At 34.7% G+C, this 19525-nt stretch overlaps 1 protein-coding gene across 3 annotated transcripts in view; it reads left to right on the forward strand.

Moving 5' to 3' along the window:
• hgo (homogentisate 1,2-dioxygenase) overlaps window positions 1-19525 on the forward strand; it is a 455401-nt gene that overhangs the window by 364443 nt on the left and 71433 nt on the right. For all 3 annotated transcript variants that reach the window (XM_090395872.1, XM_090395871.1, XM_090395870.1), the window contains exons 13-14: window positions 1293-1345; window positions 18698-18826. In XM_090395872.1, the coding sequence (XP_090251998.1) occupies window positions 1293-1345; window positions 18698-18826 (182 nt within the window). The remainder of the gene's footprint in view (window positions 1-1292; window positions 1346-18697; window positions 18827-19525) is intronic.

The following is a 19525-nucleotide window of genomic DNA, read 5'->3' on the forward strand; positions in this document are numbered from 1 at the left end:
GATGTCAAAATTTTTCAGGATGATTTGGATAGTTTGGAGGACTGGGCTAAGGAGAATGGATGTCAATTTAATGTGGCAAAATGTAAGGTTATGCATTTTGGAGTGAAAGGTTTAGCAGCAGTATACTACATTGGTGGAACTGTATTCCAGGAGATTGACGAGGCCAGGGATTTGGGAGTGCTGATGGATAGGGAGTTAAAGTTAAGTCGGCACTTTGCAAAAGTGGCTAAATCAGCTCATCAAATCACTTGGTTACTGAAGAATACTTTGACGAGCAGAGACAAGCAAGTTATTGTTGCTGTGTATCGAGCCCTGATAAAACCCCCCATCTAGACTACTGTGCCCAAATTTGGGTGCCAGGGTTTCTTCTTGATGGGGGAGGAGGTGGAGAGGATCCAGAGACGAGTGACCAAGATGATAGCAGGTCTATGGAATGAACCTTATGAGAACAGGTTGAAGATTTGTGGGTTGCAGAAATTGGTTGATAGGTGGAAAAAGGGGTGATATGATTGAGACATTCAAATTACTGAAAAGTTTCTATAAGATTAATTCAGAAGATATTTTCGAGAATAGGACTGGTGGTGGGAGGACTAGGGGCTATCTATGGAAACTGGGCAAGAGTGTGGTTAGCAAGGGTGTTAGAGCTAGGTTTTTTACTTGGAGAGTGGTGAATGAGTGGAATAAGCTGCCATGACTGTGAATGAGTTCAAGGCGAAGTATGATAGATACTGTGGTGTGTCGACATGATATTAGGGCCTCCCTCGATGAGTCTAAGGACACTTTGGAGTTGCCTATAATAATAGTAATAATAATGTTTAAGTGGAATTTTTTTTGGATTAAGTGTTTACTATAGAAAAATAAAACAATTGTCTGCCTTTCATAAACACTTTAATTACATCTCTACAATATAACCTTTTCTTTTGTGTATACAAAAAAACTACTCAAATGGATACATTCACAAGTGGAAGGTAAGGTGGGGGGGGGGAATTAATTGTGATCTCTGTGAAAGTGTGGCAAAGAAGAGTGTGAAAAGTAAAGTTTTGCGATTTCTGTGATTGCAAATGAATTATGTGGTGCAGTGTGATAGATATATTGTTAGTTACATGAAGCTTCTTTTACAAGTCTCTTGACTCCATAGGAGTTTATTATTATTAATAGTAATAATGTATAGAGCTGTAAATATAATAATAATGTTGTTTACAGCATACAGATTGTTATCAATGTAATTTTATTTAGACTTCATTATGCATTAGCATGCCTGTTAACTTATGGTAAGTTTTTCTTTTTCATAGGTAACTGCATGAGTGAATTCATGGGTTTAATATATGGATCATATGAAGCAAAGGTAACATCACTGATTTAGTAATTTAATAAATTTGCATTGAAAACTAATATAGAGCCAAAGTTCACTTCACTTATCCATAAGCTGTGGGGAATACTGGTTGTTATTTGTTACAACCAACAACACTTCTCAATTGCCAACATTCTTCAGAATCCAGTTTACTATAGAAAAATAAAACTACAATTGTCAGCCTTTTCTAAACACTTTAATAACATTTCTACAATGTCACCCTTTCGTTCTTAGGATTAAAAAATAAAAAAAATAAATAAAAAAAACCCCCTCAAATGGGTACATTCACAAACATTCCCATCACCTTGAAGTTGAGGTGTTCTTAACTTGAAATTAAGTTAAGAATTGAAATGTTAACAATATGGTATGGTTAATATGCTAGCTAATCGAGCCAGTAAGCTCTTTTCTGATGAGACATCTCTCATTACTGAACTCGGACCTTATTTGCAACACCTTCTTAACTAATGTCTACCATTCCAACAAATTCAAAATTTTTGAGCATTGGGTATGGTACTAGCCACAGAGTATGCAGTTGTGAAGTATCAACTCTGTATTTGTTAAAAGTGATTACAAGGTACTGACTTAGGTGGTGCTGCCAGACTGGGGAAGATATTTCATTTAAAAAGAGATGCGTATTGAACTACAGGGCAGTGATTATGAAATTGAAATTGCTATAGTCAGCTTAGGCCTTGGCTAACTTCTGAGAATAAATATCCCATAATATCTGAGAATAAATATTCCCATAAAGATCAACTTTATTCCTATAAAGTTGATCTTTATGGGAATAAATATGCCTAGTTATTTGATGGGATGATGAACTGTAAGGAAAGGGGAGCTTGATAGTACACTAGTAGGTGCATTTACAGATGAATAAATAAAATTGGAGTGAGATATATTATTTATAATATAGATTTAATTGGAATGAAATAACAGCAGGATGAAATAAATGTTCATTTAATGCTTTCAGTATTTCATCCCTGTCATAAAGCGATAATTTTGATACACTGTAAAACTAGGAGTCTAAGGTACTTATTACATGGAAATAAGTACTAGGCATCTTTTATGGTGATATTTTTTAGTATTAATGGGAGGCCATAAAATTGCAGTTTCCCATATCTTGGAGTTGCACACAACAAACTGTTAATTAGGTTAGGGAAGTTCTTAAAAACAGCTGCAGAAAAAAGTAGAAATTCTAAGGAAGAAAAAAAAAGAGTCTCTTTATTGCAGAAAGTTTAAACTTTCTGCAATAAAGGATAGTAATTTTTTTCTATTTGTGGGTAGAACATTGTCTGCCAGGCCTGAATGTCCTTGTTTATGGTGATTGTTTCTCCCTTGTATTTGTTGGTTGTTTCAAAATAGGCCAGCTTTGCAGGCACAGTGAACGTTCTAGACCAGCGCTTCCCAAACTGGGGTCCGTTAGGTTTTGTTGAGGGTTGCCATGAAATAATGAAAACAAATTTAAAATGTTTCAAGATTAAGTAAATTTTTTTTAATCTTAAAAGAAACGTATTTAATTTTTATTATTTATTATTTTTTGGTTATTTTTTATATTTTAATGAAAAAAAATCACACATTGGAGCAGGTTCACAAATTTTGCTTCCTGCATATTTCGGCGCTTAATGAATATTAGTAAATATATGCTTATTCATATAAGTTTCATTTCAAAGCAGAAATCTAAGAATTGCAGTTTCAAATACTTCACCTGATATTGATGTAGCAGTATTGAAACACATCCATCACATTAAATTGTTATTAAACTTCTTTTATGTTTTTAATTCTTTCTTTATTACTAATCATTTTATGTTTCATGTGCTTGTACTGCAAATGTACAATAACAATATATCTATCTATATAAAAATATGAGATAATGTGTCATGTAAGATGCTAAAAATGTAATATTTGCATTTGATTTTTGCGATATTCGCTGTGCATGTTTTGTATTGAATATAAATACAATAAATATTATAATAATATATGTCTATTTATTAAAAACAACATGTAAGTCCACAGTAATAACTTTAATTAATAAATAAGGTAGATATTTCATACTAAAAATAATAGTACATCTTCAGTGTTACAAACAGATAGAATAGAATACAAGTAACGAATATTCGGTGGATCACCTATTAAAATACAATGTTGTCGCGAGCTAGGAAATGAAAGAAATTAATAAATAATTAATATTTAAGATAATTCGTTTTTTAATGATTACATAAAATAAAAGTCTCCCAGATCTTCGAGAGAGAGAGAGGCAATCATTTCGATTTAAATTCGGTCGGTGTAAAAAAGCTTCACAACTTTCTTTAAAGAGGCATTCATATTTGAACCTGCATCTATGAAGTAGAATAGCTTTATCCCATAAAGCTATTCTTCTACCCATAATATCCCATCTGGATATTATGTGTTGTGCTAGACCAGACTTCTGAGGTTTGTTGTAATCAATATAATATTGATGTTCTTTAATTCTTTTTTCCACAAAATGGCCAGTTTGTCCAAAATAAGAAACATCGCATTAACAAGGAATTTTGTAAACGCCAGCCAAAGACAGAGATGACAGTTTATCTTTTGTAGAAGGCAATAAGGAAGAAATTTTGTTGATAGGAATATAAGTGGGAATCAATTGGTATACTTTTTTAAAATTCTATATATAGGTTCTGAGATTCCTGAATGTAGGGGATTGGAACTCTGCAAACTGTTGAAGAAACCTTAGGTAATGGAACATAAGATTCAATTACCTGTTAGATTTCATTAGGGTGGTAATTATTAGATACCATTAACTTTTTATAAGATTTCTGGAGAAGAGCAAACTTTATGTGCCCTATTAATTAGAGATTTAAGAATGCCAAATTTTTGAGATGTATGGTCAGCAGACATTTTATGAATGTATCTGCCAGTAAATGTGGGCTTTCGAAAGACGCGTGTAGATAAGGTACCAGAAGAAGTTCGAGTAAGCAGGATGTCCAAAAATTATAAAGTACCAGAATTTTCCTTTTCCATGGTGAATTGGATATGAGGATGAAGGCTATTTTTCTGTTGTAGAAAGCTCATCTTTGGTATGTGACCAAATGGCAAAAACATCATCGACATAACGATACCAAAGAGATGGTTGAGGGTGAATGGATGAAAACATAGTCTCTTCAAATTGTTTCAAAAAATAGTTAGCCAAAGGTGGAGACAAAGGACTACCCATGGCAGTACCTTCAACTTGTTTGTAGAACTTGTTTTTCCAACTAAAATAACCTGAATGGATAACAAATTTGAAAATTTTTGCAATATCTGGAGGGTAATCTTTATATAATAAATTGACTGTGTCGGCTAATGGGATATTGGTAAACAGAGATAAATGTCAAAACTGACTAACAGCTCAGACTCTTTGATTTTTAAATCCTTGATTTTTTTCCAGGAAATCTGTTGAATTTTTTATGTAGGATCTTGAATGTCCAGTGAGAGCACTTAAATAACGAGACAAGACTTTTGCAATTCGGTAAGTAGGAGAATCAATGCAATTCACGATTGGTCGTACTGGATAGTCTTCTTTATGGATTTTCGGGAGATCATATAGACGAGGAGATCTTCCAAAGTAGGTGTGTAATTTATCAACATAATTTGGGTCCCAACTGATGATGAGGTCTTCTTGAACTTGCTACGGTGGAAGAAGCCACGATAATACACCAAAGCAAGTTCATGTATGAAAGACTTTTCATGGAATCAGCCTCAGCCCTAAGAAACATGCCAAACCTCAACAAATTTGGTTGCATGAGACTGCCCCAAATTTGGGAGACATACATCATGAGACCTTCAGCCCAACGGCCAAGAATACCTACATAGCCCACTAGGGGTGGGAGGGGCACCATTCAGGACTTTTAGGAGAAACGATAGCTTCCTGCTTTGTCCTTTACTGTATGTAGTGCCTGTTCACGTGTCTTTATTGTACGTTCCTTTGAAAATGGCAACATGACATTGCCGAAATATTGGAAATATATATTAAAGTTTAATTTGATTATATTCTATTGTACATTGTGAATTCCTTAAGTCAATTAATAATTATGTTCCATGTTTATTGAAAGCTCAGTATGCTCAGATTAAACAATATTAGTTTTAATAACTGTACTTTTAATTGATCTTCTTCTTCAGGAGTAAGTTTACAAAAACACAGAAAAACTGTCTAATATGGAGTATTAACTAGATTATTCAAAATATAAAAACTATAGTTTTTACGTATTGAATAGAAATGTTGTTATACTAGAAATGGCTTTTATTATAACAAGTTGTCATATTAACCATGTCAAATATGAGCATCATTGTTGATATGGCTTAATTATTCTTTTTTTACATCCCATCATACCCCTGATGATCTAAGTCTTATGATGCATGACACTTGTCGGGTTTTTTATTACTTATTTTTAATAAACTCCTTATTTATATTACAATACCAAAAACTTAACCACAGAAACTTATGTGTACATCTGGAAGCTCCACAGTGAGTGCCTATGATCTAAAGTTGCACCACTAGAAAAATTATGCATTAAACATAAGAACTTCATCAATCAATTATCTTTTCTGGTTCGATGCAGAGACAATGATGTTGTACCTAATTTTGTAAGAATTAAACATGCATTCCTTTCAGCCAAAGCAAATAGAATCTATAGAAAAACAGAACTAGCTATCTTAAGAGAACGAATCACAGCCACTAGATCAGAGCTTTCAAAGATAGATCAAAATACGTTTACTGCACATAGTGCATTGGCTGTATTACTGTCCAACTTATGGGATAGCATTAACAGAATTACATCCAACAAAGCTACACTGGTTGCAAATCATAAGATACATAATTTAAGAAAAAGAAAAACATCTAGATGAGTCTAAAGTTGTCATTAATCTTTTTTCCAAAGTCCTGTCAAAAATAGAAAAAAATAATACCCCTGATGATGTAAGTCTTATGACACACAAAATTTGTCAGGTTTTTTATTACTTATTTTTAATAAACTCCTTATTTATGTTACAATGTCATCATCTCAATGAAGCTTACTTATTTTCTTATATACCTCCTGCTCACTCACGATTAAGCCATTCTCTTCTATGTCCTCTACATTTGAGTTTTTCGTGATTTTACTCTGATGACGATGAAACACCCTTATAAATTGTTCACTGAATGCCTCAACTATGTCTTCTGCAGCAGTTACCATTTTCATTAGTAGAATTGCTATTAGCTATCAATACAGCCACTTTCAAACCAACACTTGGGCTATGCTATGTTGACAATGTGCTTGCTATTTGGCCACATGGCCCAGGCATATTGGATACATTCTTAGCGCATTTAAATAGCCAACATCTAAAAATCCACTTTACAATGGAACTGGAAGCTAATAACTGTCTGCCCTTCCTAGATACACTAATCATACATCTTCCAGATGGTTCCTTATCATTCTCAGTTTTTAGAAAACCCATACATACAGGGAGATATTTACACAAACAATCACACCATTACCCTTCTCAACAATATGGTATCTTAAAAAACGCTAACCCACAGAGCAAGAGCAATCTGTTCCAATGACAATGCTCCTGCTACTGAACTGGCTCACTTATGCCACACTTTCTTGGCCAGTGGCTATAATCCCCATAAGATAAACAAAATACTAAATGCTCCAAGAAACCCCTCCCACTATCGACCATGGAGAACTACAACAAAACAGTCACTATCCCATACGTTAAAGGCATATCAGAAAAGAAATCTAGAATTCTCAATAAATATCAACTATGCACTGTATTCAGACCTTGTATCAAATTAGCAACTCTCATCCGTTCACCCAAGGACAGCATCCTTCCTTTACCACATCCAGGAATCTACAAAGTACCTTGCTCATGTGATCAAGCCTACTACAGTCAAACAGGAACTATGGACATCCACATCAGTGAACATAAAAGATACATCTGGCACTATCACTATAGCAAGTTGGGCCTAGCAGACCATTTTTTGGATACCCCCAGGATTAATTGGAAGAAAGCAAAAGTTCTGCATAGAAGCTTTTACAAGTCAGAGAGATAGTTTCTTAGAAGCTACGGAAGCCCTGAAACATACTCCGAATCTCAACAAATATGGCTGTATAAATTTGCCTAAGATTTGGGAGACAGCATCTTAAAACATAACTAGTATCTGCTTTATCTCTCGTTTATTTATTATTATTTTTTTTATTTTATTTTATTTTTTTTTTTTTAGGACTTCAGTCTTTGTGTTATTGCTACAATTTTGTTAAACTAGTCCCTTTGTTACACCATGTTGTTGTAGTCTCACGTACTGTAACAAACTGTGTGTTTGTGCTCTGAAGATGCTGGTTATAACACAAGCAAAATATCAGCAATAAGTCAATAAATAATTTACTTATTTATTGACTTATTTACTTATAATTCTGTGTTCTGATATATACCGTCAAAATTAAACAACATGAACAATGAACACATAAGCCTTTCTATACAAATTGCTATTTGGCTGATTTGCTAATTTCTTCTCATACTGTAGTTTTGCTGTCTTTACTTACCAACTAAAGTGACCTTCTTGGCTTGCTCTTGAAAGTCCTTATGCAAGTGATTGCTACCATTATTCATCTTTTGCTGCCTTCACGATATCCTTTTCTTCTAAATTTCATTCCCAATCCCTTTATTCATCCATTTGACACCTACATTATTCAGTCTATATTCAGTCTGTTGACCTTCACACATCGATGTTATAAAATATCTTTTGATCTGTTTTCAGGCAGCATTTATCTCCATCCCACTTAACATTTAAAATCCATGCTATAGCTCCAAACTATCTCCTGAGCTTTTCATAATCACCAGCCTTGTAATTCCACATCTATCCTTTCCTCACAGAAGTCCACATATGGCTAGCCACAACCCAGGAGATCACTTCATGATCGCTCTTAATAACTGGAGGGAAGTGTGAATCACAATCACATCTTCTGATGAAATGATCAGATCTAAAACTCTCGATCCTCGTTTGGCCTTCTTTACATCCTTGAAGAACTCAAGAAATCCATTTTCCTTATTCCCACTTACTTTCTCTTCATTCTAGTCTATACTGCCATAATTATTATTATTATTATTTGACACCTCCAGGGAGTCCAAAGACTCATCGAGGGAGGGCACCTGCTTTACAACTCTGTCTCCACCACTCAATCCACCAACTGACCGCAACTACACCAACGCCATCTACTGCCAACCACCACCACCACTAGTATTTCCACAGACAATCACAAACATCCATGCCCATGCTGGGATTCGAACCCGCAGCCTTTTGGCCGGAGAACGAATACGCTAACCACTTGACCAGCCAGGCTGGCAAAGGTGAACTCCATTCTCTGAGTCGTATACATCTGCCTTTTTATATTTTTATTTTTATTTTTTTTTATTAAGGCACTCCTAATGAAATTCACCTATAATAATTATCCTTTCCTTGTTCACTAACTGTTCAGTAATATTAATCTCAATTCCTAGTCAGAACAAACTAGCCATATGCAGTATAAAAAAAGAACTCAAGCTTAGAAATATCCCCACATGCTGTATTGCACTACCACTATTAAGCACAGAAACCCATATCAGTATGAAACATCCTTAATAACCAGAGAGATGGTGCATGCACAACATATCAAGTTACAACAAGGAGAAGAACTGTAAACTGTATGTTTAAATTCTCACAGTAAATCCTAATTAAAAGTTGATATCATACAACGCTTTCTTAACATGTCTGAGAGTTACTTATGCCATAATGGTAAGAATAGATTACATGTACACACAAGGATAATGAAAAGATTAACTTCCAGATATTTCAACCTGAAATTTACAGATTACCATCGTCAGTGGCAAGAAGACTAGTTAGTACAAGATAGATCATTCCATATGATGATATAAAAGGAACAATGCAATGTGAATGATGAAATGTAGTAACCAATGAAAAAAAAAAAAGTTTCAAGTCTTATGAGAATGAGACTTGACCATATTTTTGCTAAGGAGAGAGAGTCAATATTCCCCATTCCCTATTCAGATGAGAATGATAAGGTCAGTGTGATTTCCATGCTGTGCTAGGTCAGACTTCTCAGATTTCTTATTAATGATGTAACATTGATGTGTGTGTGTGTGTGTGTGTGTGTGTGTATATATATATATATATATTTTTTTTTTTTTTTCTGCAGAATGTCCTGTTGGTCTGAAATAGGAAACGTGGCAGTCACAGAGAACTTGTTGCATGCAAGGAAGAGATAATATGTTGGATTTTGAGACATTGTTTGAGATGTTTAGATTTAGAGCATACATAGTACAGTGCAGTAGAGTTTTTATGATTCCAATTTTTTAGGAAGGATGGTGAGCAGAGTGCTTCTGTATCAGCTAGCCAATGACCAGTGAAAGTAGTTTATGATAGATGGAGTAGTTAGTTCATCTGAAAGAGAGCAAAAGAGGATATCAAGGAATGCCAGTTTAATGTCCATTTCTATTTCCACTGCAAAATATATCTGGAGGAAGGAGGAGTAAATTATTTATTTTTGCTAAAAAGGCTGATAAGGTATTTTACTTATGGGACCAGATGACAAAGTTGTTGTTGACATAGTGTACCCATAATGAAGGCTAAGCCTGTGCAGAGGAAAGGATTTCTTCTAAGTGTTCTAGTTAAAAGCTTTCAAGGGCTGGAGAGGGTGGGTTTTCAATTGAGGTCCCTTCTATCTGTTTGTAAAATTTGCTTTGGCAGATGAAATAACCAGAATGAATAACAAAGTCACATTATGCAACTGAATGGCTTTTCCAAACAGATTATACAATTTGTTTTTGATTCTTACAAGCCTGCCTCCAATAACCCAGAAACAGCAGGGTTCCAATTCCATATACTGTATGGCACAATAAACAGTACTGAACTTCAACACCTCCTTCATTACATGCTCTATGAGATATGCCATTCAACTACATGCATGCATTAATAGAAGAGCACACGTAGAGTCTACTCCATTACATTTAGCTGTAGCAATAGTGTTGATGTTGGAAGAAAAGGCATTTATTGTTGAGCATTATTTTTGTTCATATGGAGTTGGTAGAACAAATGGTTCACACCTACGACATGTTTATGAGCAGTTTGATCATCATTTCTGTAAGCATACCCCAAGCAATAGTGTCATCAGCTATATGGAGATCTGTCCTACTCCATAATGTCTGGTTCTCACACGAAGTGCACTTCCATCTGAGCAGTCATGTAAAAACAAACTTACAGGTTTCTTGGGTTTCTGAAGACCTGAATTTGTCCAAGAGAAACCTCTTCCCAGCAAGGTCACCATGGTGTGTGATTTCCAGCCATGGCATAATTGGGCCCTACTTCATTGAAGAGGGGTGGTGTAATAACTGTAACCTTGAATAGCAAATGCTACATTGAGAATGTGTGGATGCTGTTCATCCAGGATTTGCATAGGATTTGTTGTGCAAAAAACATTTCGCTTCATCCACAGGTATTTTCAATAGAATGGATCAACTTATCACACATCACGTGGTTCTTGAGTCTATTTATCAGAACACTTCCCTGGAAGCCTCATTTCAAGGTTCACAGAATTCCTGTACTCCCTCATGTTCTCCTGATATCACATCACTTGATATATCTTTGGAGTACATTGAAGGAATGGGTATTCCACCATGACCCACCTTCAAACCTTGATGAACTAAGGCAGTGTTTCTCAAAGTGTGGTACATATACCCCAAGGGATACGTGAAAGGTCTTCAAGGAGTACCGTGGCAATTTTCGGCTATGCATCATTAACGCATAGAATCATTATTAAGAAAAAAATAATTATTTTAAACGTATATATTTCTCAATAAATCATATATTATGTATGAATTCTCCTACTCAAATTGTGATAACTGCTTCATTTGAATAGTTTGCAAATTTGTAGGTGATCACTCGTGAAGATTTGTTCAGCTTCGTATATGAAGTACATTGCGAGCCTGCAACAATGCAAAGAGCATACCATAGTGACTGATAAAAAAGTAATTATATGAGTCATTAGTAGATGTAATTAAGACAGTTATGCAGATATTAAGCATTGTTCTTCATTATTTGATCATATTACAAATTTGTCATTAATTAACGATTAATAGATTTACTACTTTTACAATGATACAATTGCTTTAATAGTCTGCGCAGTTAGCCTAGTGACTGTGAGCTTCACAACCATTTGCCTTGGAAATAAGTGCCCTAGGTTCGATTCCCATTGTCGACGTGAGGAGCTTAAGGATCTTTCTCAGATATAGCCAAGTTAGCCAGTCTTTGGCATGGACAGCAGGGTTTTTCTCCTCAGTTTATCTGGGGTTTTTCTTCGTGCAAGTAGGCAAACAGGCCCTGTGAACACATGCATCTACAGCCATTGAATATACTGGGAGGCATAGGGCTAGTCACTCTGTCCTCAGGATGGGTACGACTCAAAAAGGCTCAAGTTAGCCCTGTAACGGGCCAGTAAGCCTAATATGTAGAAAGAAGAAGACGACGAAGTAATTGCTTTAATAATGTACAGAAGTTATAATACTATAATAAATATTATTTCGGATTTACTTAAATATAACTCATCCTCACATATAACTCGCACCTCTGATTTTACTTTACGAAAAAAAGAAATTAAAAAGTTTTGCTTATACCTTGCACATCAAAAAAAAAGTTTAAACAATCAAGTTACTATTGCCTTGACATAAACACGCTCTTCCCCAACAGTCACTATACTGCAGACATAAGAAAACCAAGTCGTTTTATTGTAACTGAATAAGGTACAGAGACATTTGCGGGCTGTGTATTTATTTCTCAACAAATAGTGCAATTAGAGACAACCGGGATAAAAACGGCATTAACTAATGAATCACATGTCCACTCCCACAGAAAAATGCTGTATAGACCATATGTCAAGCAAAACCATATGTTGCCGGTGCACCATATGGTTTTGATTGACACCACCCCGTCCTGAACGTATTTTAAACTAAGAAATATATAGTGAATATGTTTCAGATATTATGTAATTTGGTTGAAGAGAATTAGCATTTCAACTCAACTGTTGGCTTGCCTTTATCTTTGGATCGCACGATCGTTTGTCAGTACCACACCAATCAAATGCACATCTTCATAGCTGCTCTATCCTATTGACCTACCATTGCTGTCTGTTTCGCACTCCGCGTTCACTTCCCATTAGTCATTTGTGAAGGACTGTTCATTATGTATCTCAAGTTGTGTAAATTACTGGTAATTTTTTGGTTGAAATAATGGGAAAGAAAATGACACTGTTTGGGTAGATGACTTTGACGTTATACACGAGGAAACCGCTCTTGAGTCCAAAAATAACAATAGTGAATAGGAGCTTCTTGGTAAATCATACCCATTTTCATTTTTTTTTGAAAACTTCAGATTCCGAAAATCCCTGCATATATCTTGCACCACGATTTTTAAGCTTTAATTTTGGGAAAAAAAGTACGAGTGATATTCGAGTAAACACAGTAATAATTTTTTTAGCTTCCAAATTTTTAAGTATGGATCAGGAATGCTCAAGGGTCAAAGCTGTATAACTGAGAGGAGACTCCACATAGCCTTTAAAGTAGTACAGAGAAGTGACCAGGGCTTCTGAACTAATGTCCAGTCTTCACCTTCACATGGTGCAAACTGTTAGGTTTACTTAAATACTAAAAGAACGAGGATGGGCTGTGGCAATTTGGGATTTAGCTGACCAAATTGTATTCTTATTGGCTTAAACCAAAATACAAAATGATGGTACAATGTGACAGAATTTCATGCCAGCTGGAGCGTTGCCTGGATAAACAAGCCCCCCCCCCCCCCGTTGTTTTCATCAGGGAACCAGGGTAAACAGCGAAAAGTCAGCTACTGGAACAAATATGAAAACATACCCCAACTCAACATTACCAGAGTTAAAGATCGGTACTATCAACATAAGAAGCCTAAATGGTAAAGAAATGGAGCTAACTGAGGAATTAGATAAGTACCAGATCGACATAATAGGGGGGTGACTGAAACAACAAAGACAAAAACTGGTGAGATCTTTCTGAGCAATAAATACAAAATGTTATATTCTGGCATTGACAATCAAGGAAAAGAAGGAGTAGCCAATAGTAGCCATAATATTCAACACTAAATATGAGACTAATCTTCTTGAATGGCAGGCAATCTCAAGTAGTGATGTTGATAAATATCAGAATGGAGAACTGGACAATGAGACTTATTTGTGGCTATGGTCCCACAGAAGGTTCTATTAAGGTAGAAGTGGAGGAATTTTTTGAGGCTTTAGAGGAAGCAGCTGACATGATGAAAAAAGGAAAAGTTGGTCCTTGTTGGGGATCTAAATAGCAGAACAGGAAATGATTGTCAGACATATAAAAATATTTTGGGAAAATATGAGAAAAGAGCAAATCTAATAATAATGAAAAATACCTGTTGGATTTCTGCTCAGGACATGCACTGGTTATTACTAACACCATGTTCCAACATAAAAATGTGCACAAATTCACATCGAGAAAATGGGCAAGTAATAAGAAAAAGTCTCATTGACTATGTTATTGTCGATAGTGATGTTTTCTCCCTGGTGCAGGACACCAGAGTGTACAGAGGATTTGAAATAGGAAGTGATCACTATTTAGTCTTGTTCAGAATAAAATTAAATTTCATATTGAAAAGAAGAGCATGTAAGAAAGTTTTAAAGCGAATAAAAGTTGAGCAGCTCTCAGATGTGAACTGTAGACTAAAATACACAAACATTATTCAAGAAAAAATGAAAGAGCTTGGTAACAAGAACCAAACTTGGAGATTCAGTGGCAAGCCCTGAAGAAAACATGGATTGATTCAGCCAGAGAGGCGTGTGGTGAAGTTGTCTATAAGGATAGAAAAATCAGAACTCCATGTTGGAGACAGGAAGTTAAGGAGGCAGTGAAGGAAAAAAAGAAAGCCTACCAAAAGTTCTTGGAAAATAAGTCTGCTTGTGCTGTTAGAGAATACTGAGACAAATGTAAAACTAGCTAAACAAAAGTCATGGAAAGACTATGGTGAGAACATAGAAAATAAATATCAAGAAGGTGGCAAGATATTCTGTAGGTTGTTGAAGAAGCTCAGAAATGGAGGAAAGAGTGCTGTAAAAGGAATTAGAGAAGGTAAAGGTGACATTAAAACTGGAGAAAAAGATATCCATGAAGTATGGAGTAATTACTTTGAAAAATTACTAAATGAAACAATCAGTAATAGCACAGTGGCAAAAAACATTCAACAGGAATGCAGTCAGGCATACATATACATACTTGAAGTAGAAAAAGTCCTCAAAGATCTGAATCTGAGAGCTGGGTCAGAAGTAAAACACTTGACCAAAGACCAGAGACTGCAGATATGAGAGCCCTGATAAAGATTAGGGGCATAAACAGATGGTATTGGTGGCAATATATTAAAAATGAGGATATTATGAATGAACTTGACATTATCAGCATTCAGGAATGCATTAATAAAGTTAATCTCAAGTGGTATGGTCACTTAAATAGAATGGGAGAAGAAATATTAGCAAAAAGAAGTGTTCTCTGTCAGGTTGACTGGAAAAAGATCTAGAAGAAGACCAACCAAGACATAGGTGGATTGATAAGGTAAAAAGTGCCTTAGAAGATAGAAATATAAGATGTAATAATATCAGGAATTTGATGATGATGATGATGATAAAGTATGGATCGTTGTGAAGAACAAGCTGGATTCAAGTTTAAGATTGGATTTATAAAATGCATAAAAGAGAGCACTATAGCAGATACAAGTTGCTATAAGCAACAAGAAAACGTTGATATGGTATCTGGATCAGATGAAATTGATTTTCATGGACAGAAATAAAGAGGAACCTATTCTATTATGTCATTTGTGATGAAACTTTAAAAAGTGAAAGCAGCAAACCTTCTAATTTAAATCGCTATTTTGAATTGAAACGTGATTACGTGGACAAACCTGTCCAATTTTTTCAAAATAAACTAAAAATTTAAAAGAATCTCAAAAAATGATCTCAATTATGTCAGGAGGTGAAAATATGAAGTATTTTGAAGTTTCATATCATGGTCCAGCTTGCAGCAAAAATAATAGAGAAATTATGATCGGAGATAATGCAAAAAAAGGTCTTTTGATCTGATTTGCCTTTCAAATAGCTGTTCATCGAAGAATCACTGAAATGTCTGAAAATATAAAATAAACATTGTTATCCAATATATAGGTAAGAGTCATTATTATGCGTTGCAGATCAATGAATCCACCGATATTACAAATTTTGCAAATATTCTAGTGTTTGTTAGGTATGAAAAAAATCAAAAAGTTCATGATGACCTTTTATATTGCCAATCCTTGCCAGAACATACCTAACGGAGAAGAAATATTCAACAATATAAATACGTTCATGCATCAAACACAAGCCTGATTGGAAAAGTTAAGTAGGAATAAGCACAGACAGAGCAAAATCCATGGTCGGATCTAAAAAAGGGCTTGTTTCAAGGATTCAAGCTGTTGCACCAGATGCAAAACCGACGCACTGCTTAATACACACGGAGGCTTTGGCTACACATATGATGTCTACAGACCAAGAAAAGTTCTGGATGAAGCTGTAAAAATCATATATTATATTAAAGGCCATCCTCTAAATGCCAGACTTTTCTCTCAACTTTGCAAAGAAATGGGTATTAATCATATACAACTTCTTTTCCATACCAATGTTCATTGGCTTTCTCGTGGAAAAGTCCTTACTCGTTTATTTGAACTTCGGAATGAACTACAAATTTTTCTTGATGAAAAGTTTGAATTGAAAAAGCATTTATATAATTGGAAATGGCTCAGTCAACAAGCATACCTGGCAGATAGATCTACTGTATTAAATAATCTTAATTTGTGTTTACAAGACAAGGAAATTGCTATATTTCATGTCCAAGATAAAGTGAATGCCACATTGGCAAAAATGAAGTTATGGCAAAAGCGGATTGGTAATGGAGAATTTGACACGTTTCCTTCTCTTCATGAATTGCTTGCAAGTTCAAATGAACAAATTAATGATGTGAAAATTACTATCATTCTGCATTTACAAAGCTTACAAATGAATCTAAAAAAGTATTTCCCTGAATTGGACATTAATATTGAGTGGATAAGATACCCTTTCAATATTGATAAATCTATGCCAAAGGGTCTATCATCAATAGAGGAAGAACAACTTTTAGAGCTAACTTCTGATGGTTTCCTAAAAAATTATTAATGCGAGAATACTTTATCATTATTTTGGCTACAAATACAGAACAAATTTCCTGAATTAACAGATCTAAGGTTCATTTTTCCATTTCCAAGTTCATATCTGTGTGAAGTTGGATTTTTGGCCCTTGTAAATATTAAGATGAAGAAGAGGAACCACATTTGAGATTGAAATTAACAACTATAGAGCCAAATTTTGCTGAAATTTTATCCCACCATAAGCAATTTCACTCCTCTCATTGATGATAAATTATGTAAATTAAGTAAAAATTTATACTTTTTTTATAAATTTTGTTCTATTTAAAAAAATCATATTTTTTGTTTACATGTAATAGACATTTACAATTAAATATACTTTATCTATTTATTTATTATTATTATTTTGATAAGAGAGTACATGGTAATAATGAAAATTTAAGAAGGGATACATGGATATCTGAAGTTTGAGAAACACTGAACTAAGTTATAAAATTACATAATATGCCCACATGAATTGACACCAACCACAGAATCTCCTGTCTAAAACACGCTTACTCTGTTGATGCTGCTTCAAGTTCAAACATTTGTTTAACGAGAGAGAGAGAGAGCAGTGAAATCCTGCTTCATCATCCTAATCTGAATCAAAATGACTGCCTCTCCTTACTTGAAAACCAGCGAAAGCCTCACTGTTATCAGACGTCAATAACTTTTTTTAAAACAGTTACTACATCTCATCACCATTATCACATTGTTCTTTTTACATCATGTGGCTTGTACTGTTTTTTCAATAATCCGTTGTTAACATTATAACTTGTATGTACTAGTCTTCCTGCCATTGGTGATGTCCTATAATTTCAGGTTGAAATGTGGCAATTAAAGTTTATTACAATAATTGTTTCATTATCTTTATGTGTATGTGTAATCTATTTTTACCTTCTAAACATATCACCAAGAGCTCAAGAACCATCCAGTAATCAAACAAATTGTAACTCCGAAGTTCTGTTACTTTTTCTCAGAGCAGTCCAGGGTCATGGTTTTATAATGAAACATAATGAAAAAAGTTGCCTTCTGTCTCTCTAAACAAACTTTTTTTCCCTGTGATCACTGAGGCTAGGACTTTACAAGATATATTATGTTTGCAGTGATTGTTACATTAACCAGACAAGCTACTCAGAGGAACTCTGTATAGTCAAACATATTAAAATATGTAGAGGCAAAAGGCAGTACACAAATCAGAGTTAGCTTTCCATACATTGAGGGAGAAACATAATTAATTTTACTTGGCAGCAAACCATTATTGAGCAGTGCATCAAGCCTTACATGTCATATAATGTTAAGCTATATATTGAGATCAGGACTGGTGGTGGGAGAACTAAGGGACACCTATGGAACCTGGGCAAGAGTGTGGTTAGCAGGGGTGTTAGAGCTGGGTTCTTTACTTTTAGAGTGGTAAATGAGTGGAATAAGCTGCCAAAGTCTGTTGTGGGTGCTATGACTGTGAACGAGTTCAAGACAAGGTATGATAGATACTGTGAGAATGTAATCGCATAGTTGTGTGGACATGATGTTTAGGGCCTCCCTCGATGAGGCTAAGGACTCCTGGAGTTGCCCGAAAAAATAATAATAATAATAATAATATATATGGAAGCCAAGGAGACATTCAAAAATGATTTATTTACTCAATCAGTGCAACAGGACATAAGGTCTAATACTCAACTACATATGGTCTTCTCTGATAAAGCAGTTTGGCTCAGCCGAGATAAGGTATGAAAAGCAATAGAGCAGCCAGATCAACAATGATGCTCACACTTGACATCATTAATATGAAAATTAATTATTTTTACAACAGAAGCTATTTGAAACCATTTTTATCTTTTAAATGATGTGGTTAATGCTCTCTATATAAACTTCTTTGTATACTTACTTTCAAAGAAGCAGATGAAAGAGTCTTTAAAACTAGATAATAAAACTAATATTGCTTAATGCATACATACTGAATTTTCATTAAGCACAGTAAAACATTTTTTATTTCAGCGTAGTATGGATTATTTTAAAGACACCAGGTTGAAATCAAACTGTCAAATGAAATATATAAATTTGATTTACAGGAAACTGGTTTTTTACCTGGTGGAGCAAGTTTACATAGTGCAATGACACCCCATGGACCAGATGGTGATTGTTTTGAAAAGGCTTCTACTACAAAATTAACACCTGAAAGAGTTGCTGATGGAACATTGGTAAGTTATTGGTAAGATATTTCCATATTACAATTACATACCTACTGGTACTTCTCTATTTGCATTGATTTTGGGCCTGAAAAAAGGGTATGTTTGAACTTAGAATTTTGCATAAGGTGGCCAAGGAAGAACTTATGGATATTAACTAGTTAAGTGTCACTAGAACCAAATATCATTTTTGTTTCTGATGATCAAACTAATTTGGTTTAAAACTAACCTATATTTCCTGTTGACTCCTTCATACTGATTAACCTGCAAGTACCCCTCCATATATATCCAACATTCAGACTATCAGAGTATCTAGAAGTGAACCTGCATTGATTGAGATTTGATATTCATCCTTAGAGAAAAGGCCAAGACTATGTATTATTAAGAAATATCAGATAGAAGATGAATTTTGTTGTCCAGCTAGTTTACTTATTGGAAACAGCTATGTGTGTTTGAGACAGTGAGTAATAACAATTATTATTATTATTACACCCTTCATGGCATTCGAAGATTCATCATTCAACTGACAACATCTTCATCATACTGAATCATAAAATCCTTAACACTCCCTGCATATTCCAGTAATGCATTCCATTCACCCACGATTCTCCATGTAAAAACTCATTACACCTCTCTTCATCTCTACTCATTTCACCTCTATTCCATACACCTCTCTTCACCACTCTTACATAACTTCCAGTGATGATGGCC

This window comes from Typopeltis vanoorti, chromosome 7 (genome assembly GCF_054136105.1).
Source record: "Typopeltis vanoorti isolate ZY-2024b chromosome 7, IOZ_Tvanoo_1.0, whole genome shotgun sequence".
Classification (NCBI taxonomy): Eukaryota; Metazoa; Arthropoda; class Arachnida; order Uropygi; family Thelyphonidae; genus Typopeltis; species Typopeltis vanoorti.